This window comes from the organism of the source record quoted next, unplaced genomic scaffold (genome assembly GCF_019419815.1).
Source record: "Pyrus x bretschneideri cultivar Hongxiangsu unplaced genomic scaffold, Pyrus_bretschneideri_v1 Contig5, whole genome shotgun sequence".
NCBI lineage: Eukaryota > Viridiplantae > Streptophyta > Magnoliopsida > Rosales > Rosaceae > Pyrus > Pyrus x bretschneideri.
This window is the reverse complement of record NW_025999787.1, coordinates 7858361-7873828: the sequence shown is the minus strand read 5'-3', so window position 1 is coordinate 7873828 and position 15468 is coordinate 7858361. Positions and strand designations below refer to the sequence as shown.

Sequence of the window (15468 nt, the reverse complement as noted above, 5' to 3'; positions counted from 1 at the left end):
AACCGCAGCAAGAAAGAAAAAAACAATTCTTAAGGTCGTCGCAAATGACTATTTGTAACAGAAAGCGCGAAGCCCTTTTTTGACGAAGAAGCACATCCGTTGCGAGAATCCTCTGCTATTGCAATCCTTTCCTTGCCTCATTAGTGGAGGTGTAAAACAACCATAGTAAAAGAAAAATAAAGACTAAATTTGATATAGATCTAATTTTGCGAGTCGTTATTAAGTTTTAGTTCATTTTATTTGGTTAAGTCCATTCTCTAATTGTCCACATCATCATTTTTTTATTATCTTTTTACTAAACTGTAATGAATACCGTCCTTTATTTATAGGTTTATATTTTACTAAATTGTGATGAATAATTAATTTTGGGAATCTCAATTTATTACTTTTAAGTTTCTTGGTTCAACATTTGGTCCATCAAGTTTTGTTCATCCTAGAGTGGTGCTGTTAAGTAAGCCATTAACTGGTGATGTGGCACCCATGTAGATAATGACTGGACGACACATGTCAATATGGGCCCACGTGGATATTAAAAAAAATTAAAAATTAAAAGAATTTAAAAATCTGGGTCCAAACTGTCGTCCCAGAGCAAGAATTCGATCTCCTCCCTTCCCTCTTCCATGTCTCACACACATCCATCTTCTCCGAAGTACCGACCTTGACCCCTCTATCTTCTCCGACCAACTATATCCCAACCACACCCATTTCTCATCTCGACAATCCACTCCCAAACTCCCCTAAACCGCCATTTTCACCAACACACCACACCGAGAACCCACTCAGAAATCAAACCATTTATTTTCACCCACCACACCTAAAATTTGTATATCCAAATCGCCAAAGACACCACCGTTGGCCCAGTATCGCAACGCTCAATCTAAGAAGAAATTGAAACACGTCCCACATCAAGATCTCCAGTAAGGCCATGAGAATCATGAATAGCTTCATCAACGACATCTTCAACAAGCTCCCCCAAGATTCGTTGAGGCTTGCGAGGTACAACAAGAAGCCAACGATCACTTGCCAGGAAATCCAATCTGTGGTGAGGCTCATGCTTCCCGGTAAGCTCGCCAAGCACGCCGTTTTGGAAGGGACCAAAGTCATGACTAAGTTTACTAGCTCTTGAAGGTTTAAAGTTTGTTGGTTTTGATGTTTGGTATTTGAAATTGAGTCATATAGGTTTGTTGGTTACCAGACCCAATTCTCCCGCTCGAAGTGTTCGTTGATCGCCATTAACCCTTTGTTATCTTTGCACACCGCCATCGCCGAGGAGATTCTGGGCGAGAGTTACAAGAATTTGATTTGGTGTTGGAGAGAAGTGAGAGGGTGGGTTTTGGGTAGGGGTCGAAGAGGGAATTAGGGGTTGGGAGAGTTTTGGGACGAGGGTGGAGGAGGGAATGAGCGAGAGAGACCATAGGGAGGAATTAAAGGTTGGGGGTTCGGAAAGCAGATCATGGAATATGCAAAACAATCTTAGGGTTTTAGTTTTTCTTAATTTTTAATTTTTTTTAATTTTATAAATTTTAACTTTTAACAGATAAGTTTTTTTTTTTAATTTTCAATTTCAATTTTTTTTTTAATTTTTAATATCCAAATGGGCCCATATTAATACGTAGCGCCCAGTCATCGTTCACGTGAGTGCTATGTCACCAGTTAATGGCTGACTTAACAACAATCTTAACGAATACATGTCTCAAAATTTTGACTTCAAGTGCCACTTCGGGATAAAAAATCCTTGATGTACCAAATATTGAAAATTAAGAAACTTGATGGCAGTAAACTAAAATTAACCCATTATCACATGTTAAATGTATTTTAATAATTTATGGAATAGATATTTAATAGTTTATGGTAGGGATGGGTTCGGTTCAAAACGGTTCGGTTTTTTGCCAAAACCGAAACCAAACCGAAATTTCGGTTCGGTTCGGTTCATTTTTTTTTCGGTTCGGTTTTTTTCGGTTTCGGTTTTTTCCGGTTCGGTTTCGGTTTTTTTCGGTTTTTTATTTTTATTTTTAAATGATGTAAATGGAAGGAACCTACCTATCAACCTCTCAGTTCTCATATATCAGAGAATTGAGAGCCTCAAAATCCTGAATATATTCAAGTAATTCAACTACTTGTGATCAAGCAGAACGAATTCAAATTTTCAAAAGTTAAGCAAATACATAAACATATATTCTTCAAGGAAATGTACATCGCCAGGATTCAAAATTCAAAAACTTTAAAATTTACAAAATCATGAAATAACTCAACAAATTAACTGATCGATGCAAATTGAAAAAAAAAAAAGCAATTGGGTTCTTCTAAATACCATAATCGGACTTACGCGTGCCCAGTGCCCACATTCAAATTCATAGTCAAGTCCACAATAGATCTAGAAAATTCCAAAACATATTTAGAGAAAAATACAAACTTTTTCACCTTAAATTACATAAATTTCAAATGGGTAACCATACAATTAAAAACTTATGAACTGACAAATAAATAAAACCACAACCTTTGTTGCAGCGATATAGCCATGATCGTCGCAAGCTCTTTCAATTCCTCTTTTTGTCGGATCTAGAAAAGGGCGAGGGAAAATCATGGTTTGGAAGAAGGAATCCGCGAGGAGGACAGGGAGTGATTTGGAGGAAGAGAGGAAGGAGAGAGAGAGGGAGGGAGAGAGAGAGAGAAAGAGAGGAAGCAAAGGCAAAGAGGAAGCAGCAGACGGAACAGAGAGGTGTTTGAGATCTGAAATGAAATGGGAGTGAGACAGCTAGGGTTTGTAAAGTTAAGAAATTTTATTAAACATAAGAAACCTATAAATAAATTACTGGTACAATTATAACAACACAAAGCCTACAGTCAAGTTGGCTTGCAACAACCAACCCAACCTGTAGGGAAAGGGTTCAAACCCAGACGGCAACATGTATTTTTTAGTATTTATATATGATTTTTTTTTTCGGTTCGGTTCAATTCGGTTCGGTTTCCAAACCTCAAAAACCGAAACCGAACCAACCAAATTCGGTTCGGTTTGGTAGTTTCGGTTCGGTTTTTTTCGGCCTCGGTTCGGTTTGGTTTTCGGTTTTTTTTTCGGTTTTCGGTTTTTTGAACCCACCCCTAGTTTATGGTATACACATATCATGATTAAATCAAATTAAAAATAGAGTAGACATACGAAATTAATAAATTTTATTAAAGTTGATAAAATAGGAAAACTCCATTTTGAAAAAATCAAGCACAACGACGTTCTAGGATTCACAACCAACCACACTTATTTTTGTTTTGGAAAGTTACGAAAACTGGACTAATTCAACAATTGTTATGTAGGAGGTTTTCTTAATAAAGTTTATATTGCTACATCAATCAATATGATTTTCCACACATAACGAGTAGAACTAAAATATATCTTCCAAACTTCCTCATTATTTGGAAGGAAACTCTACAAACAAACGTCTCGTTGAACAATTTTTTTTAAGTAGGTTGTACTCAAAAAAATTGTGGAAAGAAACCCTAAAACCCTAAAGCCAATTCCATTGGACCGGACTCGGTTTCGTTGGGGCCGGATGTTGTTGGGTTTGGGCCGAAGACCATTGGGTTTGGTTGAAACCCGATTGGGTTTGGCCGAACCCTGTTGGGCTGGGTCGAACCACGATTAGGCTGGCTAGAGCTAGTTGGGTTAGACCAAGTCTGATTAGTCCAACCTTGTTTAATTGTTGAACCAGCCACGTTCAATTGTGGACCTACCCCGTTCGAATGTTAGACCAGGAATGTTTAGTTGTATCTGATCACCTCGCCTGGGACAAGGGTAGCCTTTTTGTGTTTGCGCATGCTCCGTTTAGTTGTTGAGCCAACCCTGTTTGGTTGTTAGATTCGGTTGTTGGATCGACCCCGTTCAATTGTTAGATCGGGTCTGCTTCGCTGTGTCCAATTGCCTTAATTGGGACCAGGTTAGCCTCTTTTCGTTTACGCAGGTTGAACTCTATTTGGTTGTTGGACCAGCCTCATTAGGTTGTTAGAACGACCTTGTTCGGTTGTTGGACTGACCTCGTTGGGTTATTAAACCAACCTTGTTGGGTTGTTAGACCAACCCTGTTCGATTGTCTCACCAACCTTGTTCAGTTGTTGGATCGACTCCATTTGATTGTCGGATCGGTCATGTTCGACTATTGGACCAACCACGTTTGATTGTTGGACCAACCCTGTTTGATTGTTAGACTAGCCTTGTTCGGTTGTCAGACTGACCCCGTTCAGTTTGACTAAGTATGTCTGGTTATGTCCGATCACCTTGGCTGAGATTGCGTTAAACTCTTTCCGTTTGCATGAACCCTCATTCAATTGTTAGACCAACTTCGTTCGATTGTTAAACCGACCTCGTTTAATTAGACGGGGCTTGTTTGGCAGTATCCGATCGCCTTAACTGGGACCACGTCAAACTCTTTCAGTTTGCGTCTACCCCGTTTGATTGTTGGATCGACCCCATTTAGTTATTATATCGGCCTCGTTCAGTTGAACTAGGTCTGTCTAGCTATATCCAATCGCTTCAACTAGGACCACGTCAAGCTTTTTTCATTTGCGCCGACCCTGGGTTTGTTTGGTTGTATCCGATTGCCTCAGCTAGGACCAAGTTAGCCTATTTCGGTTTGTGCAGGCCTCATTTAATTGTTGGGCCAAACCGGTACGATTGTTGAACTGGCTCTGTTCAGTTGTTGGACTAACCCCGTTCGATTATTGGACCGACCTTGTTTAGTTGTTGGATCGACCCCCATTCGATTGTTAGATCGGGTCTATTTGGCTATATCTAATCGCTTTGGCTGGGACAAGGGTAGCCTCTTTGCGTTTGCGCAGACCCCGTTCAGTTGTTGGGCCAACCCCATTTGGTTGTTAAGTTAACCCCGTTGGGTTGTTGGACCGGCCCCGTTCAGTTGTTAGACCAACCTCGTTCGATTATTAGACCAACCCTATTTGATTATGGACTGACCTTGTTCGATTGTTGAACCAACCCTTGTTCGATTGTTGGACTAGGTTTGTTTGGCTGTATCCGATCACCTTGGTTAGGACAAGCGTAGCAACCTCTTTATGTTTGTGCATGACCCGTTTAGTTATTGGGCCAACCTCGTTCGTTTAGCAAGCCAACTCATTTCGATTGTTAAACCAGCCCTGTTCAATTGTGGATCAACCTTGTTCAATTGTGGACCGACCCTGTTCGATTATTGGACCGACCTTGTTCGGTTATTGGACCGACCCCGTTCAATTGTTAGATCAAGTTTGCTTTACTGTGTCCGATCGCCTCAATTGGGACTAGGTTAGGCTCTTTTTGTTTGCGCAGGTTTAATTCTATTCGATTGTTGAACCAGCTCTATTTGGTTGTTGGAACCTCATTCGATTGTTGGATCGACCTCATTGGGTTGTTAAACCGACCCTGTTCAATTGTTGGACCAGATTCGTTCAGTTGTTGGACCGACCTTGTTCAATTGATGAATCGACCCCGTTAGATTGTTAGACCAACCACATTCAATTGTTTGACCGACTGAGTTTGGTTGTTAAACCAACCCTGTTCAGTTGTTAAACCGACCCCATTCAATTTGACCTAGTCTGTCTGGCTATATCCGATCGCCTCGACTAGGATCGCGTTAAACTGTTTTCGTTTGATCAATCCCCATTTAGTTGTTAGACTAGCCCCGTTCGATTGTTGGACCAACCTCGTTCAGTTGTTATACCGACCTCGTTCAGTTGAACTAGATTTGTCTAGCTGTATCAAATCACCTCAACTGGGACCACATCTAACTCTTTCTACTTATGCCGACCCCGAGTCTGCTTGGTTGTATTCGACCGCCTCAACTGGGACCAAGTTAGCCTCTTTCGGTTTGCACAGGCCCCGTTCAATCATTTGGTCCAATTCGATTGTTGGACCAACCTCCTTCAATTATTGGATCTACCTTGTTCGGTTATTGAACCGACCCCCTTTCAATTGTTAGACTAGATTTGTTTGGCTATATTAGATCGCCTTGGCTGGGGCAAGGGTAGCCTTTTTGCAATTAAAGCCCTGTTCAGTTGTTAAGCCAACCCTGTTCGGTTGTTAAGCCAACTCCATTCAATTGTTGGACTAGCCTTGTTCAATGTAGACCAACTTCATTCGATTGTGGACTAACCCTGTTCGATTGTTGGATCACCTCGTTCAATTGTTAGATCAAGTCTGCTTCGCTATGTCCGATCGCCTCGACTGGGACCAGGTTAACCTCTTTCCGTTTATGTAGGTTGGACTCTGTTCGATTGTTGGAACGAACCTATTCGGTTGTTGGACTGACCTTGTTACGTTGTTAAACGAACCCCATTCAATTGTTAAACCAACCACAACCAACCACGTTCGATTGTTGGACCGACCCTATGTGGTTGTTAAACCAGTCCTGTTCGGTTGTTATAACCCCGTTCATTTTGATCAAGTCTGTCTGGCTGCATCCAATCGCCTTGACTATCATTCGTTGGACCAACCCCATTCGATTGTTAGACCAACCTTGTTCAATTAGACCGTGTTTGTTTGGCTGTATTCGATCACCTTGATTAGGACCACGTCAAACTCTTTCCATTTGCGTCAACCCCGTTCGATTGTTGGACCGATCCCGTTCAATTGTTATACCGACCTCATTTAGTTGAACTGGGTCTGTCTAATTGTATTCAATCACCTCAACTAGGACCATGTCAAACTCTTTCCGTTTGCGCCGACCTCGGGTCTGTTTGGTTGGATCCTGTCACCTCGACCGTGACTCTTAACGAAAAAAGTGAATATTTGAAAAATCCAAAAACATTTTGTTTTTTATTATTATTATTTTTTAAATTTCTCTTGCATGTTTTACTTGTAGATCTCAAAATCTTTGTGTTACAATTTTTAACCTACATATTTTGCTTGCAGAAAATAAATCTTGATTGGAAAAGGGTTTGTGAAACATGCTTCTGATGCAAAAATTGGTGAATATGCAGGTTGATTTCAAAACATGCAAGGCAAACGAGATTGCCCCGGATGGATAATATAGGCTGGATCCTGCATCCAGCAGCAATTCTACATTGACATCAACCACAACAGTTCTAGTACTATCATATGGCAGAAATTAAAGGCGAAAATCCAAAGCAGACGAGCAGATATGAGGTCCTAACCTATCATTGCATGACTAAGTTTCTGGCCATCCCTAATCATGCACATCTAACAGATATAACCCTAAGCATGTTTCTAAGCAGTCAAAGCAGACATCAGTTAACAAGCGGGGTTTTCAGAGATCATACCATGGCGATTCTGATGAAGCTTCTGCACTCAGATCCACTCACTCCCACCCCATGAATTAATTACATACCATTTCGAAATTCCTAATACATTTTCTAAAGTTCGGGTCCGAGTGCAGAAGGGTCCACATTGCTTAATCCAGTTTGGTCCAAGAGTTCATTTCCATTTTTCTCTTACTGGAAACAAGCACATAAATTAACCTCAGAGTTAAAAAAATTAAAAAAAAAAAAAAAAAAAAATCACCAGCAAGATTCATACATTTACAGATGAGTTATTTACAGTGAAGGACAGTGAAAATTTATATACCTTCCATGCAGTGGAGCTGAGCCTCACAACTCAGGCCCGTTTGCCCTTGATGCCTGCTGGATCCGAATATACCATGGGCTTGCAAACACAAACATGGCACATGAGATGCAAACTTCACAGATTCAATTTATTCAAGAATTCAAGTTTGGGGTTCTTAGGGCTCTACAGATTGCACATTCAAGACAGAGACACAGATCAAACTTTACTCAGTGCAGGGATTCACGTTTTGTACCTTTCAAAAATGATGGATCTGCGATTTCCAGTGTTCCATCGTCGCTTTTTTTTTTTTTTACGGATCTCAGGTCCATGCAAAAGAAACAACATTAGCATTAGGATTTTAAGATTTTTCTTGTATGGTATATTTCAATCGGTGAACCTGAGTGCATAAATCGACAAGGGAGGGCGAGAAGTTTACCTCTGAGTGCATCGGCACCAAGATCGGTGCTGCTACCCTTCTGGTGTTGCAGCAAATCCATGGCTGCGAGGTCTTATGGGGTTGATGATGGAAGATTAAGGTTTGGTTTGCAGAGACGGAGGTTAGGGTTTGAGAAAATGTGGAGAGAGGAGCTGCGGTTTTAGGGTTTGCTTGGAAGAAATGGGAGAGAAATGAGGGAGGTGAGGACTCTAGAGAGAGGAAGAGCTCTCAAACGGCTAGAATTTGAAAATTTGGAGAAATGAGCTGCTAAATGCGTTTATATAGCCTTGTTCGACTTCAAATCCAAATAGCATGCCGTTTATCCATCTTTCTTTGCCGTTTTGGTTTTATTTCTGTTTTGCGCCGAAGACAGGAATAGAAAGGCCACACGTTCCGGATTTGGATTCAAGCATCTTCACATCTTAACCGTTTATCGTAATCGTGCGATCAGAAATCATTTTAAATTTTTTTATTTAAAATTAAACACAAATATTACTCGTACGTTGTAAAATTTACTGCCATGATATAAGCATCCCTAAAATTCCTACAAAGAAGATCCAGCGAGAATCCCGCATCCCACACGTTCCCACAAAGAGAATTAAAATTGTTGGATTCTCAAACGGCATTTCACATTTGCATACCAAATTTCCAGATTTAGCAAACAGCAAGAAAGTAGTATAAAATTTATGTTGCACAAACAACGTCGTCATTACACAGCAACATAGTACAAACTACAAAGGAAGGAATACAAGATGCTCTCTGTACACGCAAGAGATAAAGAGTCCATGGTAACTACTCGGTCGTATAATCAGCATAAAATAATACCAAGTATTCGCGTATGAAGTTACAGATAATATACGTCATCTTATGCTACCACAAAGGCACTAGATGAACCTGTAAAATGGCGAATGGATCCCACTAAACTCTTTGAGGCACCAAAATGTCTAATTCTGTATACACCGGGAGTCGCAGACTGGGGAATTCTCCATTCTATGGTTGCCTGACTTCTGGTACTAAGTTTGGCGGGTCTTGACCACTTAAACCGCAGGCAGAAATCATCGTCGTCATAAGCTGGAACCCAAGTATCTTCTCCATGGAGAATTTCCACAAGGGCGAATGTACCTTCAGTCATAAGGTCATTCCGAGGACAAGCAGACCAGAAGGTAACTGTCACCATGTCATGGCCTCTCTTGAAGGTGGAGTTTTGAGGAACATCGGAGCTGCAGTCCCCAAAACTAACACCACGAGGGGTTGCATCCATCACAACTGGTGTAAGTAAGCTTATTTGTTTATCAAGGAGATCTGGGGGTTGTGGACCTTCTGCAATGGATTTGCCACTGGTGAGAGCGGTAGCAAGCTTCTTGAACTCCTGAATGTAGGCACTGAGCGTGTGTGGCCCATACAGAGTGGAGGCACCCTGGGAAGCACAACAGGTTAAATAGTGAACATATATTACAGTACGACATTCCCAACACAAATACAGCAATTTATGAATTTTGATTCATAACGCTACAATAGAAGTTATAAAAAAACAAAGTTAACGAGAAAAAGGTGAAATCAAATTGTTTTCGGAATTCTGGTTACTAGAAAAACGTTTAGAGTATGAGTTCATTGCTCATTTTATTTAATCTATCCGTGATATTTTCTCAGTTACTCTTTTTAGAATGTATTAGCAATTCATCATTTCAAGAAAATAGGAACTGACCTCGTATCTCTGCACCTGATACTCTTCAAAGGTAGTGATATACTGTGAATATGTATTAGTCAATCCAGCTATAACAACGTGAACATTTTCGCCATTACCACTAGTCAGTACTGACTTCACAGCATCACGGAGGCGCCTACCGGCCATTGTTGTAAATTCTAAAACAAAACCATCAGAAACTTTAGGAGCCATATAAAAAGTTGACCAGTTGAAGGAAAGAGAGGAACTTTAGTTTGTCCAGAAGCAACTTTAACTTATGAACAAGGAAAGAATAAATGAACGAGGACAGTGAATGCATAATGTGGTGCTTAGAAAATTACTGCAACAGCATTGTTTAGCCCCTCTACTATTTTCTGAAATATAGGGTATTCATAGGTTGGTTTTAATTATTAAAGCAGAAAACTCAGACAACACATTAAAAAATGAAGGTATTTAGGCATGAACCTCAGTTGAAAACGTTAAATACTAATTCCTAGTGTTTGTTTTATAAAAAGATGGACAAGATACTACCTCCAGGTACACTGAGAATGACAAGCTGTCCTACTCGGATGATCTGAATTGGAAGTATTGAAGGCTGCATAAACCAGGGAGAAAGAGTTATTTGAATGCGTTAAATCATTAATCTCTCATGGCAAATATCATCCAGAAGATATCTACCAAGCATAGTTTTGTAACTCATACAGAATACAACTCAAATGCGCCTATACATTAAAGATAATTTGGATTTATCTTGGCTATGCAGATAATCCAAACAGATAAAACAGGAACTGCTATTTCCTATCTTAAATATAACATGAATCAGATATGATCTTGCATAAGATACGGACCTCAACTATCTAATATAACAGGTGAACTACACAGCTACGGAGCGTTCTAAGAGGTTTTAATGAGATACTATACGATCCAACCATTACGGAGTTTTCATATAATGCAACATCTTTGTCCAAAGAAGTATGTCCACAGAAATTGCAACCTACCGCCCAGTCATATGGTTCCTTCATTTCACCAGTATCAAGCAAGATTGGCTTTGGACTCTGACATTCCACTTGTTCCTTGCCTGGCTTTTTAAGTACATTGCGCACCAACCTCCAGAATGGATTTCCCTGATATAACATAATAACCATGGAAATTAGTTACTTTGAAATTATAATGGGAGAATAGAACATGCACTAAATATGAAATATTGCATTTACATGTTACCTTATCATCGCCTTGCGTGAAATCAAAAGCCCCAGGTCCATCAGTGGTTCCAGCAGCAAATCCAAACCCCATTGCAGCAGGACATGTTTTTACCACCTCTGAACCTCCTCCCTTTTTGGGAAGCGTTACTTCAAGTTGGGAGAAGTCTACATAAGTATGACGATAGTCAACTTTCCCCTTCAACTTCTCAGATGCCTTGTTGAAAAGATCCACAGCTTTTTTGAGTTGCCTCTCACCAATTATACGTGTACTTTCAAATTCATCTGGGTAGCTGTAATGTCATGTACAAGATGCAATTTAGCATTCGCACAGGCGTCATAAACCATAACCATATGTATGCATGTCGGTAACTAAAGATATATGTGCGCAGAGGAAGAAATACCCTGGTCCACGGCCATAGCACAACTCATTCTTCCCACCACAGGTACTGTGATTAAATTCACAAGGTAACCCAGTGTCTGTACAGAAAGCGCCTAGAACATTGGGGCTTACATCACCACAGTTCGATTGACAAAATGCAGAAACAAATTGAGGCTTGTCCGCCTGCCTTAGTGCACCCCTGACACGTCTTGCAACACTCAAGGTCCTGGTTGCTGGCTTACCAGGACGAGACTGAAAGGACGCAGCAAGCTCTAGTAACTCATGGTCTGAATCAGAAAGAAAAACAAATAAGCAATTTCTACTCCCTTTCTTATTGTTCTCATGACCAAAGTAATATGATGACTCAACACAATCTTACTTCTACACCTTTGGTAGCAAGTTTCACCATAGTTCTGAATGTACAGTGAAACCAAACATATGACATATAAATGCGTCAAAGTCTCCTTCAAACTATGTGAAATATGTTTATAACAAGCACAGATAAAAAATATTTAAGGTAGAAAGTTGAAAGGGAAGGGATCCTATTAACACGTCAAATGATATCTATGATTTTGAGAGCAACTCCTCTTGCATACTTGGTTTGTTTTGAAAAATCTTCTTATAACACAATTTCAGTTCATTGGTTCTCCTCAATTATAAAGGGAAACATCCACAGGCAACTGGACAAGTCAACCATGCTTAGTTTTCAGTACCATGTGCATCATATATGTATAGGAAGCATCAACCAAACATCAGCATGTAAAACAGTTAGCTTAAAAATCACGCACGTGAAAATCAATATTAACATCCCAAACAAATATCATGACACATTAAAGAGGGTGTTGGCATGTATAGTTCAATTCGGCTATTTCAGAATAACCAAAAACCAATTTTATGTTAATATGAGGTAATTAAATGCAACTGAGGAATAACTCACGATTGTCATGACGGTCAAAAAATAAGTTTGAGACTCTTCGAGGGATTCCATCGGCAGCAAATTCATGAGAGTATGCACTTTTAGCACCATTCTCTTCAAACCAGTCTTCCATAAATCGTGCAGCAGCACCCTTGTTATCCCCACTAATCAATGAGTTACTACGGCTCATGGAAGTTCCATGAGTCGCAAACCAATTAAAGCTGCCCACTGGACCCCATTGATCATCAACAAACTTTAGAAGAGTCATATCTTTATCGACATCATACTTGTATTTACTGCGCTCTGCTTCAGGGTTACTGAGATAAGCACTGGGACTGCGATTTGCACCAGCGTCCAAAATTTCCCCTGTAAGGAACCAAAACGTACATTAGAATTCAGTCACTAGGATTTAAAAAAGAACCAGAAAAAATGACCAGGACTCTCCAACTTACCCTTATTAACAAAAATTGATCCCGGCGCGAGATTTTCATGAGCTTGAGTAATACTTTTTTCAATTCCATCAACAAGAACATCAAACGACTGACGCACGAATCCAAGAGATGTCACAATATACACCACATATTGAAGATAACCACCCGGGCCAGCGTGGGTGTGAATTCCACTAATAGCTACATTCTTTTCGGTGTATAAATCCCCATACCTGCCAAACAAAAACCCAGTATCATTTCCATCACATACCCGAAAAAGATGAATCGCCCTCGAAACAAACTGCATACACTTGATACCAATTAACAAATTGCAAAAGATTTTATGAGAGATTAGCAACATATCAAATAACATGAATTATAAAATTACCCATCAAATTAATTCTAACTATAAAATTTAATACACTCTGAACAGCTGCAGCTCAGCTCCAAAATTAGTCATATAAATGGCTTACCTTGCTTTCAACCTCTCGACCACCTTCAATTTCACAAGTTGCGATGCCATGCAAGCATCGAGATTCACAAACGCCACCCGGTTCCCTTGCGGCTCCGCCACAATGAACGTCCGAGCCCGCAACCGGAAGTGGACTCCGGCAGCGACCTGCTCCGTGTTCGCGTACCCCATCATGTTGACATCGGCGGCCGGCCCCGTGATGTCGTAGCTCCCGAGACCGATCAAATACTCTGAACCGGAGACTGCTCCTCCGCTACTACACAGAAGGATCAAAATTACGAATTTAGCCCACAAACCTCTGTACTTTCCCGTAACCTTGGAATTGGCGATACCCAAAATCTCCATTGCTGCTCTCTCCTCAAAAGAACCGATTACAGCTCGATCATCTCCTTCCGTTGAAGAAAGACACAAAAAAATCAACTTTTAGCGACGAAAATTCAACGAAATTAGAGAATTGAAAACAAACCCAGTTCTATTTTTTACTGATGGAGCTCTCAGTGATGAGAGAGAGAGAGGGAGAGAGAGAGAGAGAGCGCTTGGGAGCAAACCTGCAGTTTTGTAATGGAGTCAAAGCGAAGGAAGGTGCTGGTAGCGGGGAAGGGAAGACACGGATGCTTAAATATAGATTTTTAGCTTGGAGTTTTCAGCAACTTTTTATAATATTTTTTATTTGACGTTGCGGGAGCGTTCCTTTTGGGTGCATGGAATCTCCGTGCAACGGATCATTGGATTGTTGTGGATCGTGTGAAGTATTTGACTGGATCGATTTTGATGGGCTTGGATCTCGGGTCTTCTCCGGGGCATGAGGGCTGTTGATTTTCTGATTCAAGTCTTTCAACTTTAACCATGTAGGTATATTTTAATGCAGATTTTCTCTCACGAGGACGAATTTTGTGCGCATGGGTTGTGCATGATCTAGGTTAAATGTAATGACGTTATAACAACATTAAAACTACAATTTGACGTCATAATGACATTGTAACAACAGGTCACGCGTATGGCAGTGTCGTTACAATATCGTTGAATTGTTAGAATATTATTATGATGTCGTTATGGTATGATAGATTGTTGTTATTGGAGTGTCCTTATGGCATCATTATATTGAGGACCTGGCCATGGACCATTCATGCACAGACGACCCGCTGCATAGGAGAGAAAATGTGTATTTTGATGAGTATTTCATCGATTTTCGACTTGAATTTGTACTCTATTGCCAATTTGATTCATAAGCTTTTATTTTGGTCAATTTCTTTTCTTAAATATTACAAATGGCTAATTTTGCACTTCTATCCTCATATTTACGGTAAATCATTTACCATATTTCATCTAATTTTCCGTCAATAAAAGTCACAAGCTTGTCACCAAATATTATTTTCTATTGTCTTTTCTTAATGTTATATGTTTTTTTTTTTTCCTTCTTGATATATGACATTTTTAATGAAGATTAAGTTATATGAAATGTGGAAAAAGACGATGTAGAGGTAAATGCATTTATAATAGTTCAAGAGAAAACTTAATCCAAATAAAAGTTCCAAGGGGTATACGGAGTACAAGTTCAAGAGAAAAATCGACAAAATACTCAATTTTAATATCGCAAAAATGAGTTTGGTTTTTACCTGTGAACGATTCTCTTTGAGCAGGTCACCTGATTAAAAGGGAGTGTCGATATAATATCGCTTATACGTCGATAACATTGATAGATAATATGTCAATGTGCACAAAGAAAACCCTCACATCCACGTGTGGGAAAGAACATGGAAACTTCCATGTTTTGCTGGTGATCGTGATATATACCTACGTACAAACTTTCTGTTTCATACGTGCATCATTCATCACGCCCACTAAGGCACGTCAGAAGCCAGTCCACTTCATTTCAAACTTGTAAAGCTAACCCTAGATTATGCCAAAAATGTACTAGCACGACGAATGATCGTTGAAATTCCCGTAGGGCCATCTCGAAGATAAAGGTATCACACTAGGACATAAACCCAGAATTAAGATCCTCTTTGGATCTCGCAGTCTGGAGTTTACAGACCAAGAAATTCTGGTCATTCATTTGAAATCCTACGGTTCTCATTAGCCTATCACACTGGCACACCTCACAAAATCAAGGGCTCGGTTCTCTCTCCCTCTCTTGAATGATTTTCTCGGTCCGTTGCCTCCAAACTGCGAGATTTAAAGAGAATCTGAATGCAAGTACTCTTAATACTTAATCAAGTCATTTTTCATTGCTTGCTGTAAAAGCCACATAATATAGTGTAACCGTGTAAACCATTTTGGCAAAACACGCACCGGTAAATAATAATCTTGGTTGATTCTCTTAAGGAATTGAAAGTAGTCACATAAATCTGTTTGCATGATTCTGTATAAAGGGTTGTTGTGTCACTTGTGTTGTATTAGGGTAAAAAAGA

At 39.9% G+C, this 15468-nt stretch overlaps 1 protein-coding gene and 2 long non-coding RNA genes across 6 annotated transcripts; all 3 read right to left on the bottom strand.

Moving 5' to 3' along the window:
- Positions 1 to 1928: 1928 nt before the first annotated feature.
- On the bottom strand, positions 1929 to 7250 carry LOC125470338. The gene is made up of 2 exons (XR_007252649.1): positions 2498 to 7250; positions 1929 to 2374 (listed from the first exon to the last, which is right to left on the bottom strand). It is a non-coding gene; the product is annotated as an uncharacterized LOC125470338 (long non-coding RNA).
- An 8-nt stretch (positions 7251 to 7258) lies between these two features.
- Positions 7259 to 8207, bottom strand: LOC103963242. 2 transcript variants are annotated; one of them, XR_007252648.1, is made up of 4 exons: positions 7977 to 8207; positions 7794 to 7858; positions 7562 to 7639; positions 7259 to 7431 (listed from the first exon to the last, which is right to left on the bottom strand). It is a non-coding gene; the product is annotated as an uncharacterized LOC103963242 (long non-coding RNA). The 2 variants fall into 2 exon arrangements; XR_007252647.1 differs by having other exon boundaries at positions 7794 to 8207.
- A 422-nt stretch (positions 8208 to 8629) lies between these two features.
- On the bottom strand, positions 8630 to 13762 carry LOC103963243 (neutral ceramidase 1). 3 transcript variants are annotated; one of them, XM_009376035.2, is made up of 10 exons: positions 13606 to 13762; positions 13059 to 13446; positions 12610 to 12818; positions 12179 to 12523; positions 11264 to 11528; positions 10882 to 11152; positions 10659 to 10784; positions 10192 to 10255; positions 9682 to 9839; positions 8630 to 9393 (listed from the first exon to the last, which is right to left on the bottom strand). In XM_009376035.2, the coding sequence occupies exons 2-10, from the start codon at positions 13400 to 13402 to the stop codon at positions 8842 to 8844; spliced, it is 2334 nt and encodes a 777-aa protein (XP_009374310.2). In that variant the 5' UTR covers positions 13403 to 13446; positions 13606 to 13762; the 3' UTR covers positions 8630 to 8841. The 3 variants fall into 3 exon arrangements, with proteins under 3 accessions (XP_009374310.2, XP_018506926.2, XP_048425029.1); XM_018651410.2 differs by having other exon boundaries at positions 13059 to 13443; positions 13606 to 13744; XM_048569072.1 differs by lacking the exon at positions 13606 to 13762 and having other exon boundaries at positions 13059 to 13561.
- Positions 13763 to 15468: the final 1706 nt, after the last annotated feature.

Excerpts from the sequence above, each read along its gene's own strand:
- LOC103963243 (XM_009376035.2), bottom strand. The coding sequence starts at position 13,402 with ATGGAGATTTTGGGTATCGCCAATTCCAAGGTTACGGGAAAGTACAGA. Across the intron at positions 10,785-10,881 it reads TCACGCAAGGCGATGATAAG|GGAAATCCATTCTGGAGGTT; the intron begins GTAACATGTAAA and ends ATGTTATATCAG. Across the intron at positions 9,840-10,191 it reads CATTCTCAGTGTACCTGGAG|AATTTACAACAATGGCCGGT; the intron begins GTAGTATCTTGT and ends GTTTTGTTTTAG.